At 35.8% G+C, this 17806-nt stretch overlaps 1 protein-coding gene and 1 pseudogene across 2 annotated transcripts in view; one reads left to right on the top strand and one right to left on the bottom strand.

Moving 5' to 3' along the window:
• The first annotated feature begins 9090 nt into the window (after positions 1-9090).
• Positions 9091-17806, top strand: part of PRKCI (protein kinase C iota) — an 83200-nt gene continuing 74484 nt past the window's right edge. Inside the window, exon 1 of one of the 2 annotated variants that reach the window (XM_037840911.1) lies at positions 9091-9402. In XM_037840911.1, coding sequence (XP_037696839.1) covers positions 9299-9402 — 104 coding nt within the window. In that variant the 5' untranslated portion in view covers positions 9091-9298. The remainder of the gene's footprint in view (positions 9403-17806) is intronic. The other variant, XM_037840918.1, reaches the window with a different exon arrangement.
• Positions 15368-16303, bottom strand: LOC119509976 (annotated as a pseudogene).

Here is a 17806-nt window from a genome sequence, read left to right as displayed (position 1 = left end):
AACTGTTAATGCACTTTGTAACCCCTGGAGCTGCAACACTGAATGCATTATCTCTGCTTACTGGGCCCATATCAATAAGTTCAGTCTGATCCAACTTTATATTCCTACCACCATGATCCTACACCCTTAATATCCATTCCCACACTTATTCCCTTGATTTCTGTCCATATAAATTGGAAAACTCACAGAGTTCTTTTGGAGTATAGAGTACTTCCGCATGGGTCACACTTTGAACCTCACCCTTTGGGGCCTGTTGGGACTTTAGTTATAGGTCTTGGAGGAAAGACTGGTGGTGGGGGTGGGATATGAAAAGAATTAGAAGTATCCCTCAGGCCAATTACCTGAGGACATTCTGTTGCAGTTACATCTCCTGAAACGGGATTAATCTCTCCAGACAGAGGAGTGAGGGCTGCTTCCTCAGTGGAGGTGATTATAGGTTTATTAGGCACTGAAGGGTTGATCTCTTTAGGTGGAGGTTGGATAGCAGGCTCCTCAGGGCAGCCTGGAGGTGGAGGGGAGGACTGTTTCCTCAAGGCAGACCCCTACTTGTATATCTAGCAAAGACTCAGCAGAATCCAGGGTTCCAGTGGCCTCACTGCCACTATTATCAATCAGTGTGTCCTTATTGTAAGTTCCAGGAGCCCATTCTTTCCTAATGAATGCCTTTTCTTTAACAGCAGACACCCTGAGAGGTTGAGATTTTAGTTTATGTTGTAAATCTGCTACTTGCACAATGAAACTCTGGGTCTGGTTTTCAGAAATCACAAGTCTGCAGCCACAGGAAATAAGATTTTCTTTCAGGGCACATATAGAAACCTTTACATCTGTCATACAGCATTTACATTTCAAATTTGAAGCCTTTAGCTCATCCCTTTCTCTTATAACTTTATACACTGTTTCTTAGAGCAACCAGTCAACAACATTATACCTCTTAACTCCACACAACTCTGCTAAGGTATCAAAAACACTGTCACCCAGAGCCTTGCTTCATATGAGAGTATGATTAGGAGAATCAAATGGTGATATTTTGTGTATCTCCACTGCCAACTTATGCCATGGAAAGTCACTGCCATCTTGATTATTGGAAAAGGAGTTGTTAGTCCCTTTAAATATAATCAGAGTGAGACCAAGTATAAAAGCCCACTTTAAGATTCTGTTTCTCAAGAACCACTTCTGGTACCAAACTGTATTAGTTAGGTTTCTATAGGGAAACAGAACCAACAGGAGATATCTGTAAATATGAGATTTTATAAAAGTGACTACACAACTGTGGGGATGCATGAGTCCAAGTTCCATAGGGCAGGCAGCAAACTGGCAACTCTGATGAAGGTGTTCGACGAACTCCCCAGGAGATGATGACTAGCCAAAGAAGAAGTAAAGGTTCTCTCTCTTATCCCTTACAAGTCTTCAACTGATTGGACTAAATCCAGCTGATTGAATGCTCTCATTGCAGAAGACAATGCCCTTCGTTGATGTAATCAGTCAGACATGCAGTTGACTGATGATTTAATAAACTGTACTTCTGGTTTATTAACCAGTTACAAATATCCTTGCAGTAATGATTAGGCCAGTTCTTGCTTGACCAGACACCTGGGACCATCACCTGGCCAAAATGACACATGAACCTAAAAATCACAACAGTGTACATGCCAAAGCTGCATATTCTAAGAAACAACATCAGAGTCTGCACACTGCAGGGGAGAGGGACAGACTTCACTGAACTGGTCCAGCCAAGACAGTAAACAAGTAAATAAGCAAACAACAGCAATTACAATAAGCCCTGGAGGCAGGGATTAGTATGATTATTATCCACAATTACTACAATTGAAGTGTACAGTTCGCAATAAGAGAAAATATTACAAGACATACAAAGAAACAGTAAAATATGATCCATAAACAGGAAAAAATGCAGGCAACAGAAGCTGCTTTTGAGAGGGCCTAGACAAAGACTTCAACACAGCTATTATAAATATGTTCAAAGAACTAAAAAAAAACCATGTTTAAAGAATTAAAGGAAGATATGATGACAAATTCTTACAAATCAAGAATATAAGTAAAGTGATAGAAATTATTAAAAAAGAACCAAATGGAAAACTAGAGTTTAAAATTGTAGTTATAGAAATAAAAAATTCATTACAGGAGCTCAAGAGTAGATTTGAACTAGCAAAAGAAAGAATCAGTGAACTTGAAGATAGATCAATTGAGATTATACAATTCAATGAACACAGAGAAAAAAGAATGAGGACAAATGAATAGAGCTTCAAAGAAATATGCAACACCTCTAAGTGTACCAATATTTGTGTAATGGAAATACCAGAAGGAGAAGAGAAAGAAAAAATGATCATAAAAGAATATTTCAAAAAATAATAGTTGAAAAATTCCCAAATTTAACAAAAAATTTTAATCTACACATCCAAGAAACTCAAGAAACTCTAAGTAGGATACATGCAAAGAGACTGACACCCAGACAATCTATTATCAAGATGTTGAAAGCCAAAGACAAAGAAAATCTTGAAAGCGAAAGAGAAAAATGACTCGTGTTATCAGGGAACCTCAATAAGATTAATAGCTGACTTCTCAACAGAAACAACAGAGGCCAGAAGGCAATAGGATAACATATTCAAAGTGCTGAAAGAATAAAACACATTTACCAAGAATCTTATATACAACAGAACTATCTTTTTAAAATGGAAAGGAAATTAAGTCATTCCAAGATAAGCAAATTCCGAGTTTGTTGCTAGCAAAGCACTTATGAGAATAAGTTCTACAGGCTGAAAGCAAGTGACATCATACTGTAATTGAAATCTACAAGAAATAACAACAACCTAAGAGCACCAGTACAGGTAACTATATAGATAATTATAAAAATAAAAAATGTAATTGCATATAGTTTCTCCTTTGTTTTCCTAACTGATTTAAAAAGCAATTACGTGAAACACTGTGCATATAATTGTATTATTGTGCTTGTAACATATAGAAATGTAACATATTTGACAATAACTGCACAAAGGGGGCAGGTGAGAACAAACTTGCATTGGATTAAGGAAATGACACAAGATAGTAATTTGAATCCGCAGGAAGAATGAAGAGAATGAGAAATGGTAAATAATGTTAATGTAACAAATTCCTTAAATATATATTTGCTCTCCTATCTTGTCTCAACTTCTTTTAAAGACATAAAATTATATAAATAATAATTATAACAATAAATTGTTTGGTTTGTAACATATATAGACATATACAACAACAATATCATTAAAATTGGGATGAATAGAGTTACATAGAAGTAGTGTTTCTATGTCTCACTGGAATTTAGTATAAATTTGAAGTAGATTCTGACAAGTACATATTTTAAGCACTATAGTAACCACTAAGAAAATAATTCAAAATAGAATTTAAAAATCACTGAGGGGATTAAAATATTACACTAGAAAATATTCGCAGTGCAAAAGAAAAAGACATAGATGAGTTACAAAGGAACAAAAAAGATACAAGGCATAGTAAACCAAAAGTAAAACTGTAGCTGTTAATCCGCCCATATCAATATAACATTAAAAGCAAAAGGATTAAGCATTCAAAAGGCAGAAATTATCAGACTGGATAAAAAAAAAATGTTCCAAGTATGCACTGTCTATTGGAGATGCACTTTAGATTAAAGATACAAACCGTAAATAAAAGAATGGAAAAATATGTTAAGCAAACAGCAACCATAAGAAAATTGGAGTGGCTATACTAATAATGGAGAAAATGGATTTTCAAACAAAAATGTTATTAGAGATAGAGGCACATTTTATAGTGACAGAAATGTTAATATATCTGGAAGATATAACAATTCAAAGTATATATATACACCTAACAATTAACAACACAGCCCCCAAATACATGAAGCAATAACTTACAGAATTGAAGAGATAAATAGACTGTTCAACAAATGGTCTATTCAATACTTACAGTTGGAGATTTCAATTCTCTACTTTCAATAATGAATCGAACAACTAAACAGTAGCTCAACAAGGATTTAAAAGACTTGAATAACACTATAAACTATACCTAATAGACATCTATAGGAAATTCTGCCTAAGAAGAACAGAATATACATTCTCAAGTGCACATGGAAAATTCTCCCGGATCGATCATATTCTAGGCCATAAAACAAGCTTTAATAAACTCAAAACTTTGAAATCATGCAAACCACATCCTTGAACTGCAATGGAATGAAATCATACATCAACAACAGAAGGTAATTTGGGACACTGGCAAATATGTAGATATTAAATGGAACACTGCTAAAAAGAGGAAACAAATAGTGTGAGATGGATGAAAATGAAAACACAACATACCAAAAATTTATGGGGTGCAATTAAAGCAGTTCTTAGAGGTTTTCCCTCTACAGCTGTAAACAGCTATATTAAAAGAAGAAAGATTTCCATAAGATGATGTTCTACCCAAATAAACTGGGAAAAGAAGGATGAATTAAGCCTGGAGCAAAAAGAAAAAAGGAAATAATAAAGATTAGAACAGAAATTAATGAAATGGAGCATAGAAAACAATAGAGAAAAATCAATCAACCAAAAGACTGGTTCTTTGAAAAGATCAACAAACTTGACAAATTTTAGCTAGACTGACAAAGAAAGAAATAGAGAACACTCAAGTTACTAAAATCAGGAATGAAAGAGGAGCTATAAACTAACAAACTCATAGAAATAAAAAGGATTATAATAGAATATTATGAACAACTACATACAAAGAAATTACATTACTTAGATGAAATGTCCAAATTCATAGAAAGACAAAATCTGTCACACCTGACTCAAGAAAAAACTAGAAAATATGAATAGACCTCTACCAAGTAAAGAAATTGAACTGTTAACTTAAAACCTTTTCACAAAAAAAGCCCTGATGGCTGCATTGGTGAATTCTATCAAACATTTAAATAAAAATTAATATTGATTAAGTAATATTAATTAATTCACAAACTATTACAAATAACAGAAGAGGAGAGAACACTACCCAATTAATATTATGAGGCCAGAATTATGGTAGTAACTAAATCAAACAAACACATCACAAGAAAAGAAAACTACAAACCAATAACCAAGATCTCTTATGACTATAGCTGCAGAATTCCTCAATAAAATAGAAGCAAACTGAATCCAGCAACATATAAAATGGATTATGCACCATAAGCAGGTGAGATTTATCTGGGAATGCAAGGTTGCTTTACATCCAAAAATTAATTAATGTAAGACAGCGTATCTATAGAATAAAGGAAAAAAACAAATAATCATCTCAATAGACACAGAAAAAGCTTTCAACAAAACCCAACACCTTTTCATAAAATAGTTAACAAAATAGGAATAGACATCTGATAAATGGCATCTACAAAACCCTACAGCAAAATTGTACTTAAGAGGGAAAGACTGAAAACTTAACTGTTTTAAGATTAGGAACAAAGCAAAGATGTCCACTCTCTCCTCTTCTATTGAATGTAGTACAGGAGGTTCTAGTCAATGCAGTCAGGCAATAAAAAGAAATAAAAGGCATCCAGACTATAAATCTATCTGTATTTTTAAATGACATAACCTTATATATAGAAATCCTAAGGAATCCACAAAAACACTATTAGAATTAATAAACGAGTTCAATAAGTTTGCTAGATAGATTAACATACATAAATATCAAATGTATTTCTATATACTAGGAATTAATAATCCAAAAATGATATTAAGAAAATAATTCCATTTACAATAGCAGCAAAAAGAATAACACACTTAGGAATAAATTTAACAAAATAAGTGCAAAATTTATACTCTGAAAACTACAAGATACTATTGGAAGAAATTTAAAAAGACCTGAATAAATAGAAGACATCCCATGTTCATGGGTTAGAATACTTAATATTAGCACAACAATACTCACCATCTGATCTACAAATTCAATGCAATGCCTATCAAAATGCCAGCTGGCTTTTTTGCAGAAATTGACAAGCTGATCTTAAAATTCCTATAAAAATGAAAATGACCAAGAATGCTAAAACAACATTAAAAAAAAAAAAAAAAGAACAAAGGTGTAGGACTCACACTTATCTGTTCTAAATCTTACTACATAGCTACATTAATAAAGACAGCATGATTCTAGCATAAGGATAGACAAATAGGTCAATGGAACTGAATTGAGAGTCTAGAAATAAACCTTTACATTTACAGTCAACTGATTTTCAACAAGAGCCCAAGACACTTAATTGAGGAAAAATTACTCTTTTCAACAAACGGTGCATGGACAGCTGGGTAGCCAGCTGGAAATAAATAAATTTGGACCACTTTCTTATATGACATACAAATATTAACTCAAATGGATCATAGACCTAAATGTTAAGAGCTAAAACTATAAAACCTTTAGAAGAAAATTTAGGATTAAATCTTCATGACCTTGGGTGAGGCAAAGCCTTCTTAGATATGACACCGGATCACAAGCAACAACAGCAACAAAATACGTAAGTTTGACTTCAACAAAATTGAACACCTTTGGGCTACAGATGATATCATCAAGAAACTGAAAAGAAAATGCATAGAAAAGGAGAAAATATTTGTGAATCAGCTGATAAGGGACTTGATCCAGAATATATAAAGAACTACGAAAGCTAAAAAATAAAGAGACTATTAGTCAATTAGAAAGGGCAAAGTATCTGAATAGACATTTATTCAAAGAAGATATTCAAATGGCTAATAAAAACATGAAGCGTTGCTTACACTTATTATTCATTAGGGAAATGCAAATCAAAAAAGTGTTGTCAAGGAGTTGGAGAAATTGGCAGCCTTATACATTGCTGCTGGAATTGTAAAATGGTGCAGCTGCTTTAGAAAACAATTTGGAAGTTCCCCAAGATACGACACAGGGAGTTACCATATGACCCAGCAATTCTACTCCTAGGTGTATATATAAGAGAATTTAAAACATATGCTACTCAAAAACTTGTTAATTAATGTTTTTCACAGCATTATTCATTACAGCCAAAAGTGAAAAATCCCCAAATGTCCATTAATTTATGAATTGATATATTAAATGTGGTATATCCAGAGAATGGTATATCCAATAAAATATTATAAAAAAGGAATGAACTGATACATGCTGCAACATGCATGAACCTTGAAAACATGCTAAGTCTAAAGAAGCTAGACACAAAAAAGCCACGTGTTGTATGATTCCATTTCTGTGAACTGTCCAGAATAGGCGAACAAATCCACAGAAACAGAAAGCAGATTAGTGGTTGCCAATGGCTGGGAGGAGGGAAGAACACTGAGTGATTGCTAACAGATATGTGATTTCTTTTGGGGGTGATGAAAATGTTCTGTCATTTGATAGTGGTGATAGTTGCATATCTTTGAGAATACTAAAAAAACTCTTGAATTGTACACTTTAAATGGTTGAAATATACGGTATGTGAATTATATTGCAATAAAACTGTTAAAATTAATGTCATGCTTTCTCTGATAGTCACAACTAAAAGCTTTCATTAATCAGAAAAAGGAAAACATTAATAAATTGGGATGGTGTAAATTATCAATATTTATGGATTCTTGGAGATGACAAAGTAAGCAATAAGCCTCTTCTTTAAACACGGCATGTTAGGAGGTCAATCTTGAAGGATTTTCAAAGCGCCAAGGAATAAGGATGCCCCAGAAAAGTGTTTCATGACTTACCTTTCACTTATCTATAAATTCTCACTCCTCATATAACTTAAATTTCCTTTTATAAATCATTATATAATCTTTCACACTTGCCACAAGCATACTAAATTTTCCATGAATCAAATTGAATTTTCTTCATCTTACTTTAGAAATGTTATATTCCATTAGTAACTGATCCATTTAATATGGTGATGCAGGTCCCCAATTGCCAAAAACCTGATATCAAGTCTTTCAATGTGAATTTTTATTAGAATATATAATCCAAGCCTGAAGCAGCTGAAGGATGTCACACCAGGCTAAGCGTCACATAACTCTAATGAGTCAATCCCCCAAACCCATTTTATCATAGTAAAGAAAACTATATATTTGACTATTACGACTTTTTTAGCCTGAGTTGGTACCAGGATGCAGGGGTTGGGTTCATGCTACTACCTGCAATCACTGTAGAAGTTAAGTGACAGTGTCAATACCAGAAAGTCAGAAGCTGGGTTACAAGAACAGATCCTTGTAATCCTTGGCTAGCCGGTGTTGACAGAACAAATACTAATCAGTCTTTAATGTATTACTTGGTTGATTGACTGAATAAGTATTCATTGTGCACCTGTTCTATACAATAGCATCATACGGGAACTGCGAAGGAAAAAAAATCCGTCTTCCATCTTACCTAGCTGAGTTTCCTCCTTTATTACATTTGTCACATATATTATTAAATTCTTTCCATAAAACAAGCTATGCTGCGGGAAACCAAAGTATTGTTTCCAAAGGAGGCACTGTATAATATAGATGATTTACGCAATTGGAAGTGAGAATTCATTAGAGAACAAAGACTAAATCGTGCGGTAGCCCAATCATTTCCAGTGTCCTCAGAAACCTAAACTGGATTCGAGATTTCCTGGACCATCGCCACTCGGGCGCATTCCGGAGATCTACTGGCTAGCGAGAAGACTCCGCGCTCTGCACGTAAGGAATCTAAGTCCCAGAATGCCACGAGGACTCCAAGTCCCAGAATCCCGCACGGCAAATCTACTCCAAGTCCCAAGTCGGCCTACTAAGGGCGCGACCAAGTTGAGAAATTGGGATGAGATTCTGCAGCATTTATCCCCTACCATTTTCTCTATAGAGACACGTTTTTTTACAGAACGATAGCTGCTTAAACATTCGCTTATTCTCAGTCACAGTACTCAAGAAAGGCCTCCTTCCGACGTCTGTGTTGTGATGGCTAGCACCTCCCCTTTTCTCTCCCCCCTTTCCATGCCCTCTATAAAAATGGTTCGGCCGGCATTCAGGTTCCTTGAGTTGGATTGATGGTTGCGCCTATCCTACCCGGGAATATGGGCTTTGAAGAAAGCGAGGTGGGAGGGACAGAGGAGGGGAGGAGCGCTGGCCTGGGGCTGCGGTAGAGGCGGCGGCAGCCGCGGGCGGTGGGAGGGGCCGCGCGGTTCCGGCTGCCCAGGCTAGGCGACCCTCGGGTTGGCACCGCAGGCTGGAAGAGCAGGTCGGCAGGCGGGTGGCTGCGGCTTTCCGAAAGGCTCGGGCGGCGGAGTCCCGCCCGGCGCCCGGCGCGTCCCCCGCTCCCTCGACCTTCGGCGTTGAGGCGGGGGAGAGAGGAGATGCCGACCCAGAGGGACGGCAGCACCATGTCCCACCCGGTCGCAGGCGGCGGCGGCAGCGGAGACCATTCTCACCAGGTCCGGGTGAAAGCCTACTACCGCGGGTGAGTGGCGCGGAACAGGGTTGGGAACTGGCGGGGAGGGGAAGACCAGCTCGATTTGGCCTGGAGGAGGGGAGGGAGAGGGGCTGGAGGTGTTGTATGTGGCTCGAGCTGGGTGGGTGACGGAATGATCTGGATCGGGGAATTGGGGCACCCCAAGTGTGGTGCGAGGCGCCCAGGGATCAAGGGGGTACGAGGCGTTAGAGAGGTTCCGAAGAAGGACCCTTTGGATAGAGTAGGTGCACCTAGTGGGTGCCTGAGACTCGCCAACAGAGAGATTTGTAAGGGTTTTTACGTCATTAAGTCTGGATGTGTTTGGGGTTGAGAGTTGAGTGGTGCCTGAGTTAACTCGGTTTGCTACGGGCTTGGAAGACCGGACTGGTTCAGTTAGCTGGCCCTTTCAATTAACAGCAGGCCTAAAGTCTCCCGTTTTCTAAGTCAGGTTTATTTTTATCGCTGTACAAGAGTTCACGAAGTGTATCTGGACTATGGTCAGGCCGCCAGTATATCAGACATAGGAGTTGTTTTTTAAGTAAAGTTGATGCGTTTTCAGAGATGTGCATTAAGTACTTTTGCCTCTCCAAAATTAGGTTGCATACGAGTAAATTAAAATGTCTTGAACCTTTTGTCAGCGTTGCTTCAAGAACCATCCTATAGGGTGACATATTGCAAGGTGAAAAGAGGACGAGCTAGGTGCAAGTCATATTCTTATGATCTTTATGCATATTACTACTTAAGTTGTAACTCCTGTTGTAACCAGAAATAATCCATCCCTAAGATCATTGTATTAAATTCTACTCTTCAGCAGTGACCTGATGTCTCCTTCCTTTGAATTGTGGTTTTAAAAAATTTTTTGAGATAACTATTTTTAGGAACATTAGAAATGTTAGTGTGGACATAAAGGCTTGAGATAAAGGGATAACAGAAAACCCAACTGCTTTCGCATATCTTACTGCTTATCCGGGCAAAAGTAAATTGCTTTAAAAAAAACTCTCAGCACTTCAAGGTTGAAACTTCAGTGCATACTTTTACATTCCTGAGAGGATCAGTGAAGACAGAAAAATCTCAAATTGCCTCTGTTGTTTTGATTTCAAAGAAAATACAAGCCCTAAACATCTTATTGGTTTAATGTAAGGACTTGCTAGTTTGCTAAGAAAGCTTGACTATTCAGGAGTAGTTTACTGGAGTTGTATTGGACAATACTCGTGTTTTTACTTAAATTGATCAAGTAGGTGTTGATTTTAAGACAATACGCAGAAGCAGTGTGTAGATTTTTTTTAAAAGTTTGTAGTTGTCACAGGCTTGAGGATGGTCAGCCATGAACTTTACCCTGTGGGGAAAACTTTTGCTTTATCTTTTATTTGATAGATGAGATTTCACTTTAAAGTGTGTTCTATTTTATAAAGTTGACAGTCCATGAGTTCTTAGGTGCAAAGAATGAAATATAGTACATGTTCTTTTTTAGTTTTTTAAGAAAAGGTTTCTATTGATAGTTCTGAAAAACTAGATTAAAAGATGAATACGTGCACATGATAGAAAAATGCAGATCTTGCAGAGATATAAAATAAAGTGTCTTCTGTCCCATCCCTCCAACTTCCAGAGATAACCGCTGTTGGCAATTTATTTTTGCTTTTTCTGGAAATTTTGCCTTTTATTACTTTACAAGTTGTGTTTCTATTTTGTGATTTATCAACTTTAGGTAGTAACTATTGACTCCTTCCCCTGAAAGATGAGAAATTGTGTACACACTACTTTCTGCTTCCTCTCCTCCCAGTGCTTCTCAATTTTTGGTTATTAAATTATAATTTTTAGTTCTCCTGGTTACCTTTATTAGTAACTTTCAATAATACAAAGTCTTGACTTATTAAATTTGGATAACTTCCAGTGACTCCAACTATGAAAGAGAGAGAAATTAGTGCTCCTTCCTTTTTTCCCATTCTTATTGATTTGGCATATGTAAATAGACCTAGTTAGTAAATAAAATCATTATTAGCTTCTCCTTTGGATAAAATGCAAATTCTGCTGTACTTTGGGACTATTACTCCAATTTTTAAAGATGAGAATAAGGACACAGCCTTTTAAGTGCTTGGCTAAAATTTCTCTAAGACATTTAAGTTAACATTTTATCTTTCAAAACCTGTGAATTTTTGCCAAGAAAAGACAGTTAACTCCTTGCCCTTTAGTGTTTTTTATTCAAGAAAGGCTTTTTAATAGCACCTTCATTTTAAGCATTTAAAGAAACATCAGCATTCTAAATTGTACCAATTTCTGTCCTATGAAATTAGATCTAAGATTATGTGTTTATTAACAATAGTCAAACTGACAGTTGTGATGTTATATAGCTGCTTATTACTACAGATGAAACTAAAATGAGTCACCAACAGGATAGTTAATAAACAGTTTGGCTAACTAGAGTACCTTCTATCTGATTTTAAAATAGAAAATCCCTTTTTCAAAAAATGTAGACTATCTGCATTTGAAAAAGTTTCTTTTCCCTCAGATGTCTGAATGGCCATTATGGTTAAATCTTGGAATAGCCAAAATAATTTTTTAGAAAATTTTAAAATAAATTGCCCTTTCCTTTCAAAGATGTGTATATACTGTTCTTCTGTTAATTTTGGTTTTAGTGAAAATGTGATGTCTCCCTAGATAAAACAAACATTTAATTTTATTTCTTTTAGCTTTTTAAGCAGGACATTAATAGTATTAAGAATCTGATTTTATTGGAGACCACCTTAGAATGCTTGTCTCACAGCTAATAACCGGTCTCCTCCCATGGGAGCTTCTCAGTGCATGCCCTTTTTCAGTCATTACCTGGTGGTGTTGGTTGGAGGATGAGAAACAGGTTTTGTTAGTTAGTGATAGATTGCCTTTGTATTTGCTTATCCTTATATAAATTTAGCTTGATATAATGTTATAGAATTTAACAAGGAAATGCCTGGATTATTCATTTATTTACATTTACAAAAAGCTTGTAAGAATGCTTTTTAAACCACTGTTGTTGAGCAGTTATAACAATCCAAAGGAAAAAGACCATTAACTCCTTCCATATTTGGAATATATACCTGGTTCTGTGAAGAAGTGTGCAAGACTTTTCTTACCGTGAACAAGTCTTGGCAAGACTTGTTTTTAAAAGTATTGCATAATTATTTTAGTGATATACTTCAGTAGTGGTTCTACGGAAGTAAAAGTAGTACCTTGAGTTGACGGTTGGGGGGAATGTTATCTAGTCCTAGAGCTCGTGCCATGACACCTAACTCTAGGACAGTTGTTCCACAGCTTGGCCAGAAAGAAAACTAGAACATGGTGGCCTGGGGCCAAATAACAAAAACAAAACAAAAAACCTCCTCAAAAATTTGAATTAGAAAGTGTGGAGATAAATTGCTTGTTAGCAGTGGGAACTGAAGCTGAAGAGTTGAGGGAGAGCTGGAGAGGTCAAGATGGATCGTGTGCAAACTAAGGTCCGAGTAAGCAGAAACTGAGAAAGAAACAGCTCTGTACAGAACAATTCTCCCTATATATAGGTCCTTAGTTCATGACAGCTTTCTAATGCAACTCCTACCCACCTTTTTAAGGTAACTTAAGTGTCTGATTTTTATGGTTGAAACAAGCCTAATTAAAACATGAATTTTTAAAATTCCAGTCATGCTTGGAATTTCACATATAAAGAGTGTTTAAATTCAGTTTAACAAATGTTGTTGAACACCTACTATAAGCCAGACGTGAGGTTCTAAGAAGGCACAGAAATGTAGAGGTACATAATAAAAGGTTGTACCCCTGATACTTGGGGTGAGGGGGTGGGGAGGGTGTGGATTTTGTAAACAGATAATAAAGGATTAAATTTGATCTATGAGTGTGTGTGTGTGTGTGTAAGATACCTGCAGGGATGAATATTGGGAAGGAATGTGGGGTGAGGGAGGCCTTCCTAGAGGATAAATGTCTGAGGCTTTTAAAGGTTAAACAGGAGTTTGCCTCCTGGATGATACTGTTCTGTGGGGATGATTCCAGGTATTGATGAGCTGTATGATGTGTTGTTTAGGGAACTAAGATCCATTTGATTGTTAGTTCCATATTTGTTAGTCTGTATTACTGGGACATAAAGTGTGAAATGGGCACTGATGAAAAGTGAAGCTAGTTCACAGGGGCTAGATCTTGAAGACACTTGATTATTGTATTGCAGAGTTCAGACTTTTTCTCATTGGTGAAGGTTTTAAACAAGAGAGATACTTGATCACATTTGCATCTTAGAAAGATCACTCTTGGAACTGGTATGGGAGATGGATTGGTGGTAGATGGATGAGACTAACCTAGAAGTATTTGAAGTAGTCTAGGTAAGAGATGCTAAGAGATTGAAAAGAGGTTATGGATTCAGTGGTGATTTTAGAGGGTAGAAGTAATGTGACTTAGAGATAGATTGCCTGTGAAGGAGAGAGGGGGATCTAACTACTGAGAGAGAGAGAAAGAGAGAGAGAGAAAGACACATACTAGAGTTGGGGTTGGGTGGGACCTCCATTGAAGAGAAGGTGGAGATTTGTGGAAGAAGGTAATTCATTACCTGGAACAATTGACTGAATTTCCAATTTCAGGTGGAGATAGCCAGAATTAACTGAACAATCATTTATTGTATGCCTACTTTGTCTCCCAAGCACTGTGAATGACAGCTGACCTATGTAGGAATGTGGTTAAGAATGAGGATGGAAAGAAATATGCTATCCATGGCCAAATCCAGATCACAAATGAAGGCATTAAAGCTAAATTCAAAAACTATAGAAATACATAAAGTGGAAAGTTCTCTCTGTAGCCTCTTATTCCCACTTTTCCCACTTTCTGGGGATAGCCATTGTTAACAGTTTGGTATATTCTACACCTATCAATGTATCTTTAAATATATATATAGTCTGTCTTTGATTTTTCCATTAAGTGGGTTCATATTTCTACACGTTTCTGCAACTTGATTATTTTCAAAATTCATGGCCATCTTTCCATATTCAGATACAGATCCACCTCTTTCTTTGTAGTTGGCACATTGTGTTCCACATTATTGATAAGCCATACTTTATTTAATCTTTTTTCTCATTGATGAACATTTAAAGTTGTCTTCATTAAATCACTATTATAAATAATGCTGAAGGAACATCCTTGTAAATAATATATATTCTTGCTAACATGGTCAAAGGTATGCCCATTTAAACATTTGGTCTTGTATTCCAAAAACTTACCAATTTAAATTCCCAACAACAGTGTATAATTGAAGTTTTTTCCTTGCGTTCCCATTGTGTTTTATGTCTTTAAAATTTTTGTCCTTTGAATTGACAAAAAAGTGGTAACTTTTCCTCAAGTATCGTTTTATAGGGTATCATTTTTTTATTTCCTCTGAATTTTCTCTTCATAGCTTTTGCCCATTTTTCTATTAGATTATTTTTTGTTTTCTTATTAATTTATTGAAGGAATATTGACATTTTTCTCTGTTAAAAAACAAGTTTCCAGCATTTCTCCAATCTGTTGCTTGTCTGGAGTTTTTCATTTGTATTTGATCAAACCTGTTATTTTACCCCCCTCCTTTATGACTTCTGAGTTTGCTGTCTTAGGTAGATGCTTTCCCATCTAAAAATATTTCCCATCTAAAAAATTACGTATGTAGCTTTTTAAGTGACTATCTTTCAATAAATCTGGTATTTGGGGGTTAGTTACTTGTGTAGTAATGTACAATACAGCTTAATTTTTTTTTCAAAATTTATCCTAATGCCATTATTGAATAAGTTGTTCTTTCACTACTGATTGAAATGACAAGTTTGTTCTATACTGAATTTCTCCTATGTGCGTAATACTTTCTGCTGTTCCCATTGAATTTTGGGGGCGATCTATTTTTGCACATACTATATTGACTAATTCTTGTTATATTGTAGTTATGTTATGGAAAGACCCATTTCATTCTTACTATTATTAGTTTTTATCATATAGTTATCCTTTATTGAAATATTTTACTAGCTGGGCATTCCATTGCACCACTGTTGATGTCATCTATGATGTCAGGAGGGTGGTGGCCATTAACATCACAGCCCTGAGACTGGGCAGTCCCCCGAATCTCTTTAATGGTTCCAGAGAGTTCTTTGTCTAAAGATTGGTGCCACTTCTATGCGATAATGTTAACAATCTCAACAAAAGTGATATTTCTACTGTGCTTAATGTTTTTCTGCTTCTTTTTGTCTTTGGCTGGTTCCATATGGGCTTTGATGATCAGGACGAAGGCAGAAAGTTACTGCCTCAATCTGGGCCTGTCTGTTTTGAATGGTCATTTTCACCAAAATCCTTAGACCCTTGCAGTCACTAGTTGTCTTGGTGATGTCATCACCAACCTTTAATTTGGAAACAAATCTGGGGGCTCATCTTGGGGGCCAGGGCCGACATGACACTGATGTTCCCACCGGTGCACCTCAGGTATACAACTTTGGTCTATCTTGTTGTGGAACTTGGGCCCCCTGGGGGAGGCAGTTGGTGTTGGATGAACCTCGATACTGGTCAACCCAAAGAAGTTGCACTTGGCCACCTGCTAGCTGAAAGCCTAAGGTTCATTTCATTAATTTTTGATTTCTAAAATTTCTTTGCTATTTTTGTATGTTTTTTTCTTCCAGATAAATTTTAGGATTATGATTTTCAGAAGTATACTCTAGTCCTGGATTTAGAGATGCATCAGATTTGATGCCCAGGTGTGTAATTCCTGCTTGGCAAGTGAAAGGAAGTGCTATAGGAGAGAACAGATGTTATGTATAATGTTATTCTTATCCAACACACATTTATTGTACAAAGTGTCAGGCATTATGCTAGTATTGGGGAGGGAATGTATAACGTGCAGTCTCTGCTCTTGTCCTATAGATCTTGCATGTTACATCATGTCAGGAGGCATGTGATATCTGCTTGTCTTATTGTTAGTGATGTTAACTTTGATTTCTTGAAAAATTTGGTGCCGGCCGGATTTTTCATTCTATTCCTTATTGCTGTTATTATAAATAACTAATCTGAGGAGTGATAGTTTGAGATTGTATGACTATATTCTGTTCTCCCAAAACATTTTTCCCAATGATTTTACCATCCATGGATAGATGATTCTTGACTAAATCAATTGTTATATTGGTGATAGCAGTTCCCATGAATAAACTATTTTTAATTTAGGGAAAAAGCTTATGTTGAGATAGCAGGACTGCATGTTTTTATTTTTTTATTTTTTATTTTTTTTTTCAGATTTATTTTTAAAAACAATTAGTCCTAAGGAAAAACTTTAGGTTCTATATTTTAGAACCTAAGAGCATAATGAATTCTTAAAGCACTCTGTCTTCTAAAGCCCAATAGCAAAGTTGAAAACTGATTTTTAAAAAAAATTAAGCTAAAACTGTATCTAAATTTATCGTCTTGGGAATTTTTTGTGGTGAATCAGACTGTGTTCTTTGAAGACTAGTGGTAAGGTAATGTATGCTAACCCTGAAGTTAAAGCCAGAAAAAAATCTGCTGCACATAATTTGTGTTAAACCTTTAGAATGTAGTATCTTTGTTTTGCAGTTCATTTTTAGCTTTGGTGTTTTAATAAGGATCTGGTGATTGTGAAGTGTATGAACATGGTGTTTTTCCAGTTACTTAGAGAAGTGTTTATATAAAACTCCCCTAAATGTTTTAGTTCCTGGAACTTAAGGAGTGGCAGTTGATAAGGCAGAACTCTTTCAGTGAGCCTCTTTAGGTACACAGATGTTTTTAAAATATATGTATGTTCTGATAAATATCTCTTAGCTCTTGAAAAATGAGATTTCTGTAACATCCCTATTATTTCAATATGGCTACATTTGTGTTAATTTTAACTTCATGTGAACCTTAATAAGGAAGTCATATATTGATGATGTCAGATCATACTAATTTATTTCCCTTGGCATTAAAAAAGATAACTTCATACTGTTCTTTGCTGGGGAAAGTCTATTGGAGCCCTTCCTTCTCCTAATTTAATTCCAAAATATATTTTCCTAATCCATATGAATAACCTAGAGGGTACTTTTGAAAGAAAGATCGATTTAAGTTAAGCAGGTTTCTTTTATTGACATTAGAAGAAGGAATTTTCTATTTTTATTTTCTTTTTAAAATTAAAAAAAATACTCAAATAATAATTTTATAATGAAGTCATACCTTTACATGGTAGAAAAATTAATAATAATCTGTACTCTTCAGAATAGTCTTAAGTACAAAGCACATTTTTCTTCTACCTCCAGCCTCTCCCCAATGCCTAGTTCCACCACCCAGAGTTAACCACTTTTAAAATTTTGTTTTATTGTATCTGTTGATCAATAAAAAAGATGAGTTTAGCATTTCTATATGGCCTTCTCTCTCTCCTATGTTTAGTTCTTCTTGTGGCTACATTTATAGTCTT

The sequence above is a fragment of the Choloepus didactylus genome, chromosome 1, assembly GCF_015220235.1.
Source record: "Choloepus didactylus isolate mChoDid1 chromosome 1, mChoDid1.pri, whole genome shotgun sequence".
NCBI lineage: Eukaryota > Metazoa > Chordata > Mammalia > Pilosa > Megalonychidae > Choloepus > Choloepus didactylus.
Note: the sequence above shows the minus strand (reverse complement) of the source record. Positions and strands in the feature narration are given on the sequence as shown.